The sequence below is a fragment of the Manduca sexta genome, chromosome 11 (genome assembly GCF_014839805.1).
Source record: "Manduca sexta isolate Smith_Timp_Sample1 chromosome 11, JHU_Msex_v1.0, whole genome shotgun sequence".
NCBI lineage: Eukaryota > Metazoa > Arthropoda > Insecta > Lepidoptera > Sphingidae > Manduca > Manduca sexta.
Window position 1 is genome coordinate 14,066,733 of NC_051125.1, and position 14,457 is coordinate 14,081,189.

The 14,457-nt window shown below is 35.8% G+C and overlaps 1 protein-coding gene across 1 annotated transcript; it reads left to right on the forward strand.

Moving 5' to 3' along the window:
• Positions 1 to 2,642: 2,642 nt before the first annotated feature.
• On the forward strand, positions 2,643 to 13,836 carry LOC119189011. The gene is made up of 6 exons (XM_037437543.1): positions 2,643 to 3,460; positions 6,156 to 6,243; positions 6,614 to 6,715; positions 8,006 to 8,067; positions 9,262 to 9,435; positions 9,964 to 13,836. Exons 1-6 carry the CDS (start codon positions 3,293 to 3,295, stop codon positions 10,123 to 10,125), a joined length of 756 nt encoding a protein of 251 aa, XP_037293440.1. The 5' UTR covers positions 2,643 to 3,292; the 3' UTR covers positions 10,126 to 13,836.
• The last annotated feature ends 621 nt before the right edge of the window (positions 13,837 to 14,457 follow it).

Here is a 14,457-nt window from a genome sequence, read left to right on the forward strand (position 1 = left end):
ATAAAAAAGGTATAAAGATACGATATTGGCAAACGTGGTCCTATCTTAGTCATAGAAAAGAACACTTTTAAGATCCGCTTCATAATTTATGACATACTTACTTAGTGCTTTTTCTATCATTCTGTCGTAGAAAAAGAAAAGCCGAGATGTTAAGCGTGAGAAGTTTAAATCCGTTGTCTGAGGAGGATTCGCTGTTCTCAGGGGAAATAGATATTTCCCTTTGATTATTTTAAAGTGTACGCAAGCCGACCTTAGCAACATAATATTTGTCTCGTTCTTTTCAACGGTTTTGGCCTATTTGAAAAAATAGGATAAGTATATGAGGGTAATTTAGATTCCTTCTATGCTTGTTCTTGTTCTCAGGTTACAGCTGTCACTTTCAAAAAGAGAGAGAGAAACGAAAAAACTATCACTTCACTTCTTTTTTATTGCTAAGCAAAGGTCATTACGAATTGAGCCGTGTATATATTGCCGTCATTTAGTGCTTACGTCGTTTTAGAATAAAACAAAATTCAAAGTGAAAATCATGAATGAAATTATCTGAGTTTGGAAAAAGAAAAAATATAGGTATCATAATCTTCTTTCAAAAAATATAGGCGCATTGGGGTTAGATCGTAGGAGGTGTAACATCGTATAAATCAAATACTTAACTCTTAATTGTAAGTACTTATTATAATTCTTGTTTTCGGACAACACTACAGGCGACCCAATCTTGTTCCCTACGTTCTATTAGTTCACATAAGTGATTCCGTCGAGTAAATAATGTTTACGGTGCTAATAAACAGAATATCGGTATTTCGTCGCAGATCCGAATTAACCCCAATTAAAATTAAGCAAATTCTTGATTTGCCTAATTTTAATTAAGTATTTACTGTTTTCAATTAATTTTGTAGCTATATAGTATCATAAAGCAAATAAATCTTGTGATTTGTTCATTCAAATTTGTCGAAACACGTATATTCCCTGAGATACGATCTTTACACATCAATTATTTGTCGTTAAAGAACGGATTAAAATCGTTCGATCTAGCACTTGTAAAATATAGCAAGTTTTTGTCAAAATTTATACACGAAGACATCTGGATGCCGTAAATATGTATTTTTTTAGCTCAGGTCTATGGTCGATTTTGTTTACTTATTTGTTATTTATTTACACGTGTACGTACTATTTGTGTATGTTCAAATGATTTGAACTGATATCCATTCAAACTGACTTTAGTATGGTCAATATTGACAGCTAGTGGTTGTGTACGGAGTGGCGCTCATGATATAAAAACTCTAGTCTAAGTGTAAACGTGGATTCGAATAAAAAATGTTAATCAAATAAGTAAAATTATTTGTTGTTCAAGTGAATAAATAGGTTATAACGGTGACGTTTTGGTTGCCGTTTTGAATCAGATTTTGAACAAATAGTTTATATGGACGTTCGTGTCTATAGAATGTATATCAATGGTTGTACTATTTTACTCGATCCAATTTCAAATTTACCTAACACGAATAAAATCTGTGTGTGTGTCCATTTTTATTAGATTTCCCTGAATATTCATCCGGCAGACGCGCTTCGCCAATGAGCGCGCTGCACTAATAGTAACTGTTGATGTATATTATATCCTTTTGTAACGAACTTATGCTGAGTCATTTTATTTCTTCTTCGAGACAATAGGGTACCGAACTCATTTTTGTTCTTTACTATTATCAAATATTTACATAATATAAATTATAACACAGAAGAAATTATTAAAATCCGGTATAAAATCAACAAGTTATAAGTCTTTGAATTTCGGTAAAAGGGGTAATTAACAAGAAACAGAAAAGAGACGAAATAAGGTGCGTTGGGGTTAAATCGGACGCTTTTTCAACGTGTTGAACAGTGTTCTCGAAATATTTGTTTACAAGGATTCTAGAAAAGTTATCATAATGAATCATTAAGTTGGCTATACGTTATTAAATATACTAAATAGTATATATTTTTTCAATTCCTTAAATATAACAGTTAATATTTTATATGTGAGAGAAATGTGTGAGAAAGATGAGAGAGGACCTTCACAGGTATAGTTCGGACTACGCCCTAAAACCGTCTACGATACAGGGATTCTAAAATCCATAATAAGAGCGTATTCTGATCTAGATAGTCATTCACAAACATTCAAAAAAATATATAAATTTCGTAAGATATATTTAGAAGCGAACTTTGTTTTTTTACTAGTTCTGGGCATACGATCTTACCTCACACGAGTGACACTGTAGATATTTTGAAAAATATTCGAAGAAATAGTACACACACGTGTGAAAATATAACAAATTAACAACATCGATCATTGACCTGAGCTAAAAAAAAATACTTATATAATATATTGAGTTTAGACGTCTTCGTGTATAAATTTTGACAAAAACTTGCAATACTCTACAAGTGCTAGATCGAACGATTTTCATCCGTTCTTTAACGACAAAAAAATTGTATGAGTAAAGATCGGATCTCAAGGAATATACTTGTTTCGACAAATTTGAATAAACAAATCACAAGATTTATTTTCTTTATGATAGTATATAGCTACAAAATTAATTAAAAACAATAAATACTCAATTAAAATTAGGCAAATTCTTGCATGGAGTTAATCGGGATCTGCCAGGGAACGACGAAATACCGATATTCTGTTTCTTAACACCGTAAAAATTATTTACTTGACGGAATCACTCACGTGATCTAGTGGAACGTAGGGAACAAGATGGGGTTGCAGGTATTGTTGTCTGAAAACAAAAATTATAACACAATTAAGAGTTATTTGATTTATAAGATGTTACGATCTTACCCCAACGCGCCTTACTCATGTGACGTCATCTGGAATTATGATGCGTGCAAAAGAAAGAGATGAAGCGATATCCCCACATCGCGCTCACTTCTGCACATTACAATATTTTAAATATGAATTACCCGCTCATTTAACTTCTTTTTCGTATTATTAACCATTACATATAGAATAATGTACAAAATCAAGCATAGGCCTGTCCCCTAATTGTAATTAAGTATATGTACCCTGTACAGATATGGGACTATATAGTGTTTTTATGTGAAATTTTGTTAGTCTATGTATAACGCGTCTATTTATAAAATGTCATGGCACGTATTCATGTAAATCTTTGTAGCGACCAATCACAGCGTCGATACGGAATGGTGGGGCGCGGCCGCGAGGTCTTTAAGTAATTCTGTATGGCGGCGCGAACACTATTCGTATACTTATCGACGCGAAATATTGTTTTATTAACCCATTGACACATTTTATTAAAACCAAATAATGGCGGGAGAGCAATCAAGTTTCGATATTGTGATTGAAATGCCTGAAAAAGTGAGTAAAACCAGAAAATTGCACCCGGCGACCGGGTTCGCGCCTGAATTCATGGACTCAAAACAGAGTGCACGACAAAACGCAGGAAGACAGCTTAATAGTGACGGGAAACATCTGGTGAGTACCTATACCGCTATATTATTTAATTTAACAATCATTCAAATGGTTTGCAAAGGTTTGTAGTACAGTTAGTGGGGAGTACAGATTAATTCTATTTAGCAGCGGCAAAGGTTGAAATTTTTGAAAGGTAACCCGGTATACATAAAATTGTTTCAATTAAATTATCGCGGGAAATTTATCGGAAAACAAAAACTTAAACAGCGGGTTAGTCTTAATTCTAAATCAACAATTATTAACATACCTACTGATGTACTTATTATGCGTAAATTATTGAAACATTAATAAAATCGAATAATAAACGTAGATAATTCTCCTTCCATTAATCACAAATATAAGTATTAATTTGTTATAACAGCTACAAAAGTATTAAAATTATAGCCACACTACCTACCTATAAGTATCTGTTTATTCTCAAAATAAAACTGTAAATGTCATTTCCCCCTAAATTAATAAGTATCACGTTCGCCAAACACCGCAACTTGGTGGCATAATAAATTATGACGTTTGATCGACGTAAAAAATGACAATAAAAAGTCGGTTTACGTGAAGCCGAACAAACTCGGATTCCCTTTGCCCATATCTTCCGCACGATTGGAACACTGGCATTGTAAGTCATAGATAGTGCTGCCATCTATATTAAATAAACGCACTACGATATTAAGCCGCTTGACAGTGGGTAATCTTGCGCCAGTGTCGCCACAATTTCATTTTCATAACGGAATTACATACATAACATCTCGCATTTTATCCCCGAAGGGGTATGCAGAGGCGCAACTAGGGCACCCACTTTTCGCCAAGTATGTTCCGTCCCATGATGTGATAGGGGGCGAGCCTATCGCCATATCGGGCACAAATTCCAGACTCCGGGCTGATACTGAGCAGAAAAACCCAAATATCACTTTGCCCGACCCGGGATTCGAACCCAGGACCTCAGAGCGCTATTGTACCGGACATGCAATACAACTACGCCACCGAGGCAGTCTAACGGAATTTCTGGGGAACTAAATACGAGGTGCGCCATCTAACGTTATTTAAACGTTGCTTCAAATAACTAATCAATATTGATTAAATTAGCAAACAACGGGCTAATGGCCGATAGATGTCACTATTAACTTATCATTAATGTACCTTATTATTATTGTCCATAGTCTGATATGTTCTAAATTTATATTTTACTTGTTAAATATATTGTTTCGTATCAACGAAAAACTAAAAGGGAAGCCAGTGGGAATCGGGTTGTATGGACGCTTCGCCACGGCTACTTAGGTCATTCTATACAGTGTACAAAGTTCGATGAATAGCCCATATCGTGTATGACAGTAGGTCTACAATAAGTAGATAGTAAAGAGTTTCAGGGCCGTCCCGTGTCGATCGCTCATTTATTGTAGACCTCACACTCTCCCAAGTTCCGGAACCGTGTGTCTGACCGTTATCAGGCGTGTGCTCGAGCCGCGCTGATCACTTACGAGTCGCTCATAAACAAGTGTGCTTCTTTGCACTATTAGCAGTTTAGTGCGTCGATTGAAATTGCAGTTTGCCGTTTTACGTAAAGCAGGCGCTAAGGTGAAAATTGTCAGTGTAAGCTACATTATTTATTTATAGAACAGGACGGCATATGTGCATCACTTAAAGTTAAGTAACGAATGCAGAATAAATACTAAATAATAGGTTTGGTCTTGTAGTAGACATCAAATTCATCGTGACTAAACTGGAATTTCCGGTTCTATGATTTGTGTAGGACAACATTAAAATAAGTAGATTACTTAACGCGCATGTGCGAACCGTTATATATATGGCAAGCCACGTAGCGACTCGGGGACGCGTCCGTTGCCGGCCCCCGCCACACGCACACATGCATCACCCGAGCTTCATCGCGATACCGCTTATAACACCTAAATGCAATGACGTTTTACAAATAAACGCGTCATACACTAACAAAATGGCACATAAAAAAGCGCACTATTTGCTATATTCACATACCTGTACATGTAATTACAAATTGGCTCGAAGAAGAAATAAAAAGATGCAGAATCCATTCGTTAGAAAAGGATATATATACATCGACAGTTACGTAACACGCTCGTAAGTGCCGCAAGCTCATTGGCCGTTAAGTCGGGCAATTACCTTACTTTCGTCTTGCCACCGTTGAGCTCGGACAACGTATCTATGTAATAAAAACATTTTAACCCTTATCTTATATGATGTACTTAACTAAAAAAAAATTTACGCAATTTTTCCTTTATCTGTACTAATTATAAGACCTTGCTTTGTACCAAATTTCAAGATTCTAAGTTCACGGGAAGTAGACCTGATTGTTTGATATAAATTTCGGCTTAATACCTCCACGCGTTACTGAGAAAAAGGGTCTTGACAGACGGACGGACAGTCAACAAAGTGATCCTATAAGGGTTCCGTTTATTCCTTTTGAGGTACGGAACCCTAAAAATAAGAAAGTCATGGTATCCCCGGAACACCGAAGTGTACCCGACACGGGAGCCACCTTTGGCGCTGAGAGCGCAGCGGGCACCTAGGCGCCTTCGCCACAATGTTCCATGAGACCAACTTCTGAATTTAGGCATATCATGTAATCAATAAGCTGCGTTTTACCTCGGCTAAGGATTTAGAAGTACTGAGGAGATAATACATAATGTATATTTATTACCTACTTAATGTTATATTTTTGTTTTTATAGTCGAACTTGCCCAGAGTCCACGGGCACAACTCAAAGGTACCACGGCCAGTGAAAGCAAACAATGAAAAGCAACAACCATTATCCGATGGTAAGTAAGTTTCCTTGTGATTAAGGGTAATTCTTAACACTCGCGTTATGCAGGTATGTTACCTGTATCATACACACTGCCATGCAAGACTAGCTTATTTGCCTTCGAGATGTGACAGGGGTCAACCTATAACGGTCTCCAGTTCTTAAACTATATAGACTGCCACCAGACCAACATGGCGGCAATTTTTTTATTTTTTTTATTTATGTTGAATGACCAGTCGAGCATGCTGCTCGCCTGATGGTAAGCGATACGACCGCTCCCCTAAACAAACACCACCATCTACTATCACCAGTGATTTTTTCCTATGGCAGCACTTACAGGATCTTTGTCAATCCTAAAGGTAAAATGTAGTGAAATATTTCCCCAGAGCCTGAGCCCGACAAGTTTGCCGGGGACGTAGAGGAGCCCGACAGCGCCGCGGACTCCGGCGCCGACGTCGGACTCCTGGACGATAATGACGGCCCGCATGGTAACACAAATTACATTCCCTGCCCGTACCGTCAAATAAAAAAACAAAATCATTTCCTTAGCGATTCATATGTGCATTAAATATTAATCTGTAAATAGTCAAAAACATTTCATTATTTTAGTTATTTTGGAATGCGTCTACAAATCTACAAATCATAACATTTTTAAGTTAATTAAAAACAATTCAAAGTTATGTCACAAATTTATAACATAAAACATTATTTACCTGCCTGACATGCATCCAAAATAAATGTACTATGATGAATAAACCTGGGTTATCCAAAATGTAGCCCAGGTAGTTGTTTTACGGATATTTTTTAATAAGTCATTGAAAAGGCTTTTAGGAAGTGTAACATCTACAATAAATTGTTAAAATTTGTTTTTGGCAACACCCATACATTGTCCAAGAATAAATGTTAAAATGTATAACTAGTAACACCCATTTTTCTTGTTCTTGTTATTTTTTCATTGTTATTGAAACCACAATGTCATACACTAACTCAGCCAGCTAAATTGATTTAATATAAAACCTTCAACAAAAATAATAATATTAAAACAAATAACATTTTTAAACAAATATGGTTAATCGTCCCTGGACTAGCAAAAGTCTAAAACGCTGCGGACTGAAAGGTCCTAGATTCAAAACCAAGGTGGAGAAACACTTAACGTGGGTTTTTCCACTACGGTTTCTCCGATGCTAAATCTCTCAGAATAAGATTAGAGTAGGCGAGAAAATAAGGAATTGCAATAATATTAAATGCATATTCCATCAAAAACATATTTATGTGTGAAATGAGAGCCAAGTTCAATATTATGATATGCCTTAAGGTGGTAGCTCAAGGTCCATTTTGATATTAAAATTTAATACGACGAAATTATTTTTAAAACATTTTTCTTTCAACTGCGAGAACTAATCACTAACTAGACGTGAATTTAAATTCTTTACTTGCCAATACTTGTTTAGTTACCCAGATTAAAGCCGAAACAAAATGTATGAAAATGGACCTTGAGCTACCACCTTAATTGTTGACTTCAACGATAAAGGCAGTGAGAAAAGTGCAAAGTACAAAAGTCGGTCCTGGAATTTATTTCTTCTTGTAACTTAGGATTATATATTGAAGCCTAAGGTCTGACTTGGCTTGTTCGAATAGATACTCATATTTTTGTTAACCACATAGGATTTTTGTAACTAAGGCGTCTTATAAATTTTTTATGGCGACAGCGGTTAAGAGATTTTTTTGCATTTGACATATCCACTTTGCGGAGTCGTTGACAATCAAAATGATTGCAGATGGTGATAGCGGCATCGACAATGGTTCTGGTGACGACGGCCGCATCTCAACAGTGCCCGAGGTACGAACTATATCACCTAATAACCAGGGGCGTAGCTACTGCCGTATCAGCCACATCAGTGATACAGAGACCCCGAGCTTTGGAGCCCCTTTTAGCCCATGATTACATTAAACTAAGCAGGCACTCAAAAGTTCGCACTGCCATGAAGGGCCTTCAACAAATTTAGACTCTATGGCAAACTACGCTAATGCTAACAACACAAACACGCTCAATTGCTCATGTATTATCCTTGAAGGCTGGGCAGTGCACCCACTTTTTGCCCAAGTCATTTTTCATTTTGGGAAATTCTCACAATATTTAAGGAGTCTTCTGACTCTAGTAAGTACTCGAACCTCAGATGGTCTCATAGTGACTTGATTCTTAGAAGTCAACAGATAGATTGTTAAAAAATATTTGCCCATTCTCGAACAGACTGTTCTCTTTTGACAAACTTTGAATGCAGATTCTAATATCTTCAAAAGAGATGCACATTCACCTCGTAAGTTTTCTTATAGCTACAACAGTTTTGGCAGTTGTTACTGCTCTCGCGGTTTCCGTCTCAGAAGCCCACCCTGTATAGGTGTGCATTTTAGCGGGTAGGAAGCGGTGATCACATGCAAACCACCTAATCCATTAGTAAAACAGAGTTGTTTCATCCGTAGTCAAGTATTGCTATCGTTCTCTTTACTCTGGACGAGCACACCTCGCTATAAATTCGTTTGCAATTCGCCAATGTGATATGATTTTAACTCTACCTGACCAACGCGTGTTAGTGGTGTGATGACAAAGGAGGTACCTGAAGAAATTGCCTCAACTTGGTGAATTATTCTACTCTTTTGATATGTAATTCCTTCTCAGACCAACATTATACTTAGCGGGCCGCGAGTCTATCGCTATATTCCAATGAAATTTTAAAAAAATTAGACGTACTGCAACTTGCAACACGAAACTAAAAACGTTCATGTGTATTTTAGGTATGTGTATGTTAAGCGAAGTGAAGCACGAAAAAGATACATATAAAATGTTTGGCATATTACTCGCGCGCCCGCAATATCTTGGCAGGTGCTACCACTGGCACGCGTGCTATTGGTTCGCTATTGCTGTTATAGGGGCAAGTATATTGCCCTGTTCCAAATAAACACAAAAAAGAAATATTAAATAGTCATTATAATTTGCTGTCATGAAACTGAATGTGGATTTGATTTAACATTTTAGGTGCAGCCAAAATTGACAACATACCACCGCAACGAGGTCTACGCTCAGCGCATGGCCGACTTCGCGCTGTTCTCCGCCAACGTGAATCAGCTACGCAACCTTCTAGGTTCTTCGAACACCACTCAGTATTACTACTTCAACTTGACCCTAATCGCCGCTAGCATTATACTGCAAGTAAGTTCCACGACAATCTTATAAACTCACTCAAGCGTTGCGTCCTCGATGGGGTAGACAGACGGGTAATAAGTGCCCCCTTGTCACTCTATATCCACCGTGTGTATGGTCCCATGAAGTGATGGGAGTGAGCCTATGGACATATCGAGCACGAATTCCAGACTCCGAGTTAATACTGAGAAGAAAAATCTATCACTACACAATCCGGGATCAAACCCGAGACCACAGCTGCACTGCAGTTGTATCGTTAATCGTTATACAGCTACGCCACCGAGCCATTCACGCCACTCTTAGACTATGATGATTTATATTATTTATTTCTATTCAAGCCTTTAAATTAAATTCCGATTATAACAAACAAGCAAGAAAAAACACATAAACTAAATCAGTCCCACCGTCCTCAAGTTATATTTGTACCTGTACTTATCTACTGACGTGCAACATTTCATTTTCATGTAAACATCGACAGACTTCATATAATATAAATTGTCATGTGAAGAAATTAATAAATAACATCTAATTTCACAGGTCACTGTAGGCGTCGGCATCATGGTGAACAACTTCTACAACGTAAATAAAAAGGACACGTACAAAGCGGGCATTATCAACAACATGACCGTGGCGGGCGTGTTCCTGATCACCATCTTGAATGTGTTCATCGCGTCGTTCGGCGTGGCCTCTTCGCTCTAGTGGCACTACCCCGACTCGCCACGACGTCTAGCGACTATAAAGTCTAACTTTAAGACTGAATTTTCTACCCAAAGACATTAAACAGTATAGTTTTTTTTTTGAGATCTGCCTGATCTTATAGGCCTCAATGTGTATTTAGCAGCCATGAGGTATACACTCTGGACTGTGTGCCTAGGGTCGCGGCAAACGTGCCCCCGTGCATGCACAAGAATTGCCTCGGGGGGAATTAAACAGTATAGTTATAGACCGGGCATAGGGGCCAAATTTGTGCTCCAAAAGTTATTACCAATTGGTAATGAGTCGCTGTGATATTTGAAACGTCCTGTGGCAAGACGTCACAACGTTTGTCTTAGATTATTCTAGAAATTTACCTACATTATAAAAAGTGCCATCTGTTGCCGAAAAGCTTTCATATTTCTGAGTACCAATTTGTTATGAAATTAATCAATTTAGGATATCGTTTTTTTTTTCTTATACTACAATAAGGACCTACAAGACTCTTCTGTTTGTATGATTTAAATACCTTCATAATTTGTATACGTATGTGTTAAGGAATGCAATCTCGTTGAACTTTTACGTATATACCTACAGGTTTGTACGGAACCCTCGGTGCGCGAGTCCGATTCGCAATTGTTTTACGAGATCTCGCGAGATTGCGAGATTAAGCGGAGCAACATATTATAGGCTGTCAGATGAAACCCTTGATATGCTGTGTTTTTTGTGAAGCCATTTTTAAAAAAACTTTTTCGATTTAAAACACAGCATGGCAAAAGTTTCATCTGACTAAGGAATTTAAACCTTCTCTTTATTTGATTAGTTACCAAAACAATTCTTATTTAAATACTTTTAATAACTTCATTTACTTAAATATTTTATATTTTTTAAGAACTTGAGAAGTTCAATTTTAATTTTATTATTTCCTATTACTTATATATTAACCATTATTACTAATTCATAAAACTAATTATCTTTGCGGAAGACTGAGCTAACGTGATTATAATTTAACAAGACTGAAATGATTGACTGATTTTAAGAAAGAAAATAATAATGCGTTAGTAAATTATATAGTTATACTGTTTTTATTCCGAAATACTCCTATAGTATGCCACATTACATAAGCGGCGATAGCCTAGTTGGGTGTGGAACGGACTGCCAAGACGAATGCGCTCAGGTTCAAATCCCAAGGGCACACACCTCTGACTTTTCTAAAAAATCATGTGTGTATTCTTTGTGAATTTATCGTTCGCTTTAACGGTGAAGGAAAACATCGTGAGGACACCTGCACATCTGAGAAGTTCTCTATAGGAATTTCGAAGGTGTGTGAAGTCTACCAATCCGCATTAGGCCAGCGTGGTGGACTAAGCCCTAATCCCTCTCAGTAGTAGAGGAGGCCCGTGCTCAGCAGTGGGCAAGTACCTATATAATACAGGGCTGATATTATTATATGCCAGAGTACATGTTTTATTTTAGTCTTATATGTTAATAATCAGCAAATGGACTTAATAGCTTTTGCATACGTTTTCCGTAAAATACTTATACTCAATCTCGCGAGATCTCGAAAAGCACGAGATGTCGCGAGATCTGGGTTAGGTCTAAAATCTCACGAGATTGCATTCCCTAGTATGTGTAGTATCATTATAGATTTCTGTTAATAAGTATATTCGTTCATGAACAATCAGTTTGCTTGGCCGATCCATTCACTCTATAGACAATTATCTGGAGCGTGTCAGTACCACTTACGCTCTATAAAAACAAGAACAAAACCTACTGTCGTTGTTTATTAACTTTATGTTAATTTAATATTTACAAAACGAATTTCTGAATTTCCATCTTACTTTATTTTGGTTTGCAAGAGAAACGCCAACTCGGAGATTTTGTCGATAACATAAAAATATTGAAAAAAAGTTATAAATTTAATTTAAAAAAACTTTCAACAGGCATTGAATAGACATAAAATATGAGTTATTCGTTTTAATAGCTATTGAATGTTACACCCGACATATACTTTGTTCAATTTATTTGTAGCTTTTGAGTTTGATAAATTAGATTCATGTTTCATATATATTTCTTTATCAAAACGTGAGTGACGTTAATTATATCACTAAGTCTACTTGTGAAAATCTTAGAAATACCTAGTCACATAAATACTTAATACATATATGTACGGGTCATTGTTCAATATGATTGAAAGCAAATTATCGATGTCTTAAAAAATACAAACCAATGCTATCTACTGTGGAATAGACAAAGCATTTTATAATTTATTTTACATTGGTGTCAAAACACCATGGTTACTCAATCTGGCGTGAAATAGCAAACTATTTCGAGGTAGATTGAGTAACCATCGCATGTGCGCAAAATTTTTGTATGAAAATATTCTCAATGTACGCTCTATATAAACTTCTTAGACATTGTGTCTACCACACTGCTATTTCATGTATTGTATCTCAATTGTAGTAATTAGTTTACAAATGTTATGTACTTACGCGGTAAGTTTAGGGTGAATTATATTAATCTACTCATACATTATATTAGAATTTAGATGTGATATGAACCTCCTCCGACATTATTACAAATATATTTAAGGTTAGGATTATGCTCTTATAAAGATATTCAATAGTGATTTTAATTATGCCTTTACTTAAGTCTAGAAACGGTTAATACTATTAGGTTTATAATGTAAACGATATATACATCAATTACTTACATACATAATCAAGTATTTATTTATTTTAAGATTAGCTTAGACATGTAAATTAGATAAATTCCTTACGACGGAGATACAGGATTTCATTAATATATTTTGTTCTTTTTGTGTATGTAGGTAATGTCGACTAGTCGTGTACTAAGTCAACGTATGTTAAATAGTCCAAAGATAGACCTAGGTAATTTATAATAAAATTTATTGTTAATTATTTATATATTTAAAATAAAATTGTATTTTATATCTTTTAAAACTACGAACATGGTGCTCTATTTTTGCTAGTGGTAGGATGTATTGTATATCCGCCCGGATAGCGTCCACCGTACGCAAGGTGTTAACCCGCCATAGTGGCCCACGTAAGTGTCGCACTCCGGTGTCAGCCTGTGTATATCCGGATCCAACAGGCCGGCATAATGGTGTCGACTGTCGAGGGGTAATCATCTCTCGTCAGTCAACATTCTATTGGACCCCACTCTCCTTACCATTAGGTGGGGTCACTTTGCCGTATACAAAAAGAACGTGGTTCGAAATCATGATCGTTAAATTTAAAAATACTTAGTAGTTAGAATTATGTCATTTCACAAAGTAATTTTATATAAAAGACATACAATTTCCAGAATGATCAGTGCAGAGGTATGTCGGGAGGGATATAACAGGCTGACTAAGATCTATGAAACTGTGCAAAGCTAGTTGAAATAAGATATATTTTGAATCTTCTATTGTATTTTACATTCGATGAATTTTTTGACCTGATATACTAACGAACATAAAAAAAACGAACAAAAATTTCAAAAGTTGTTGTATTACGTTCTGTAACCTTTTCCTCGCGTCTTACAATTTGTTTTTCCAAAAATATTTAATGTAGTTAAGGAAAATACAACTTTTATATTGAATTTTATTATACAATACCCAGTTAACATAATTTGTTAATATTGTCTACAATCCTAAATTATTGTACTTACATTCCTGTTACCAAATGTTATTATTTTCCAATAAAAGCTTTACGATAGAAACAATATGTTTTTATTCGGTATGCCGGTTAATAAGATTGTTTGGTGAGTGCAATAATTACCATTCATAATAACGCCAAGACTAGGGTTGCCAACCGTACTATAATATATAGTAAGTATTGTACTATATTCTGGGTTTGCGTACTATATACTGTTGAAGAAATATAATATACTACGCTAAAATACTAAGTATATTTTTAACACTACAATCTAATAAACGAATACTTCATTTGACAGCGTGAATCCAACCTTTTATAGAAATTTATCAGTAACAAATATATATTTGTGTTATTTTTTTGTTTATTCCATCGAATACTACTTATATTTTTAAGTGTACTATATTTTTTTAAACCTTGTTTTAAAAAAAAATTCATTTCACTCAAGAATTATAGGCAACCCTATCGAAGACTATAATATATCTTCTCCTACCAACCAGTAATGATTGAGCCTCACATTGCACGTCAGCTGGTGAGCTATTGATTGAGGAAGTGTTCCCAGTGACCCACTCGCCTAATTGTAAATTACAAGACTGCCCATAAACAATAACATCAAACAGAAATTTCAATTAGAATGGCACTGCACTCATGCCTTGAGAAGCTTAGACATAAGATGTTAAGT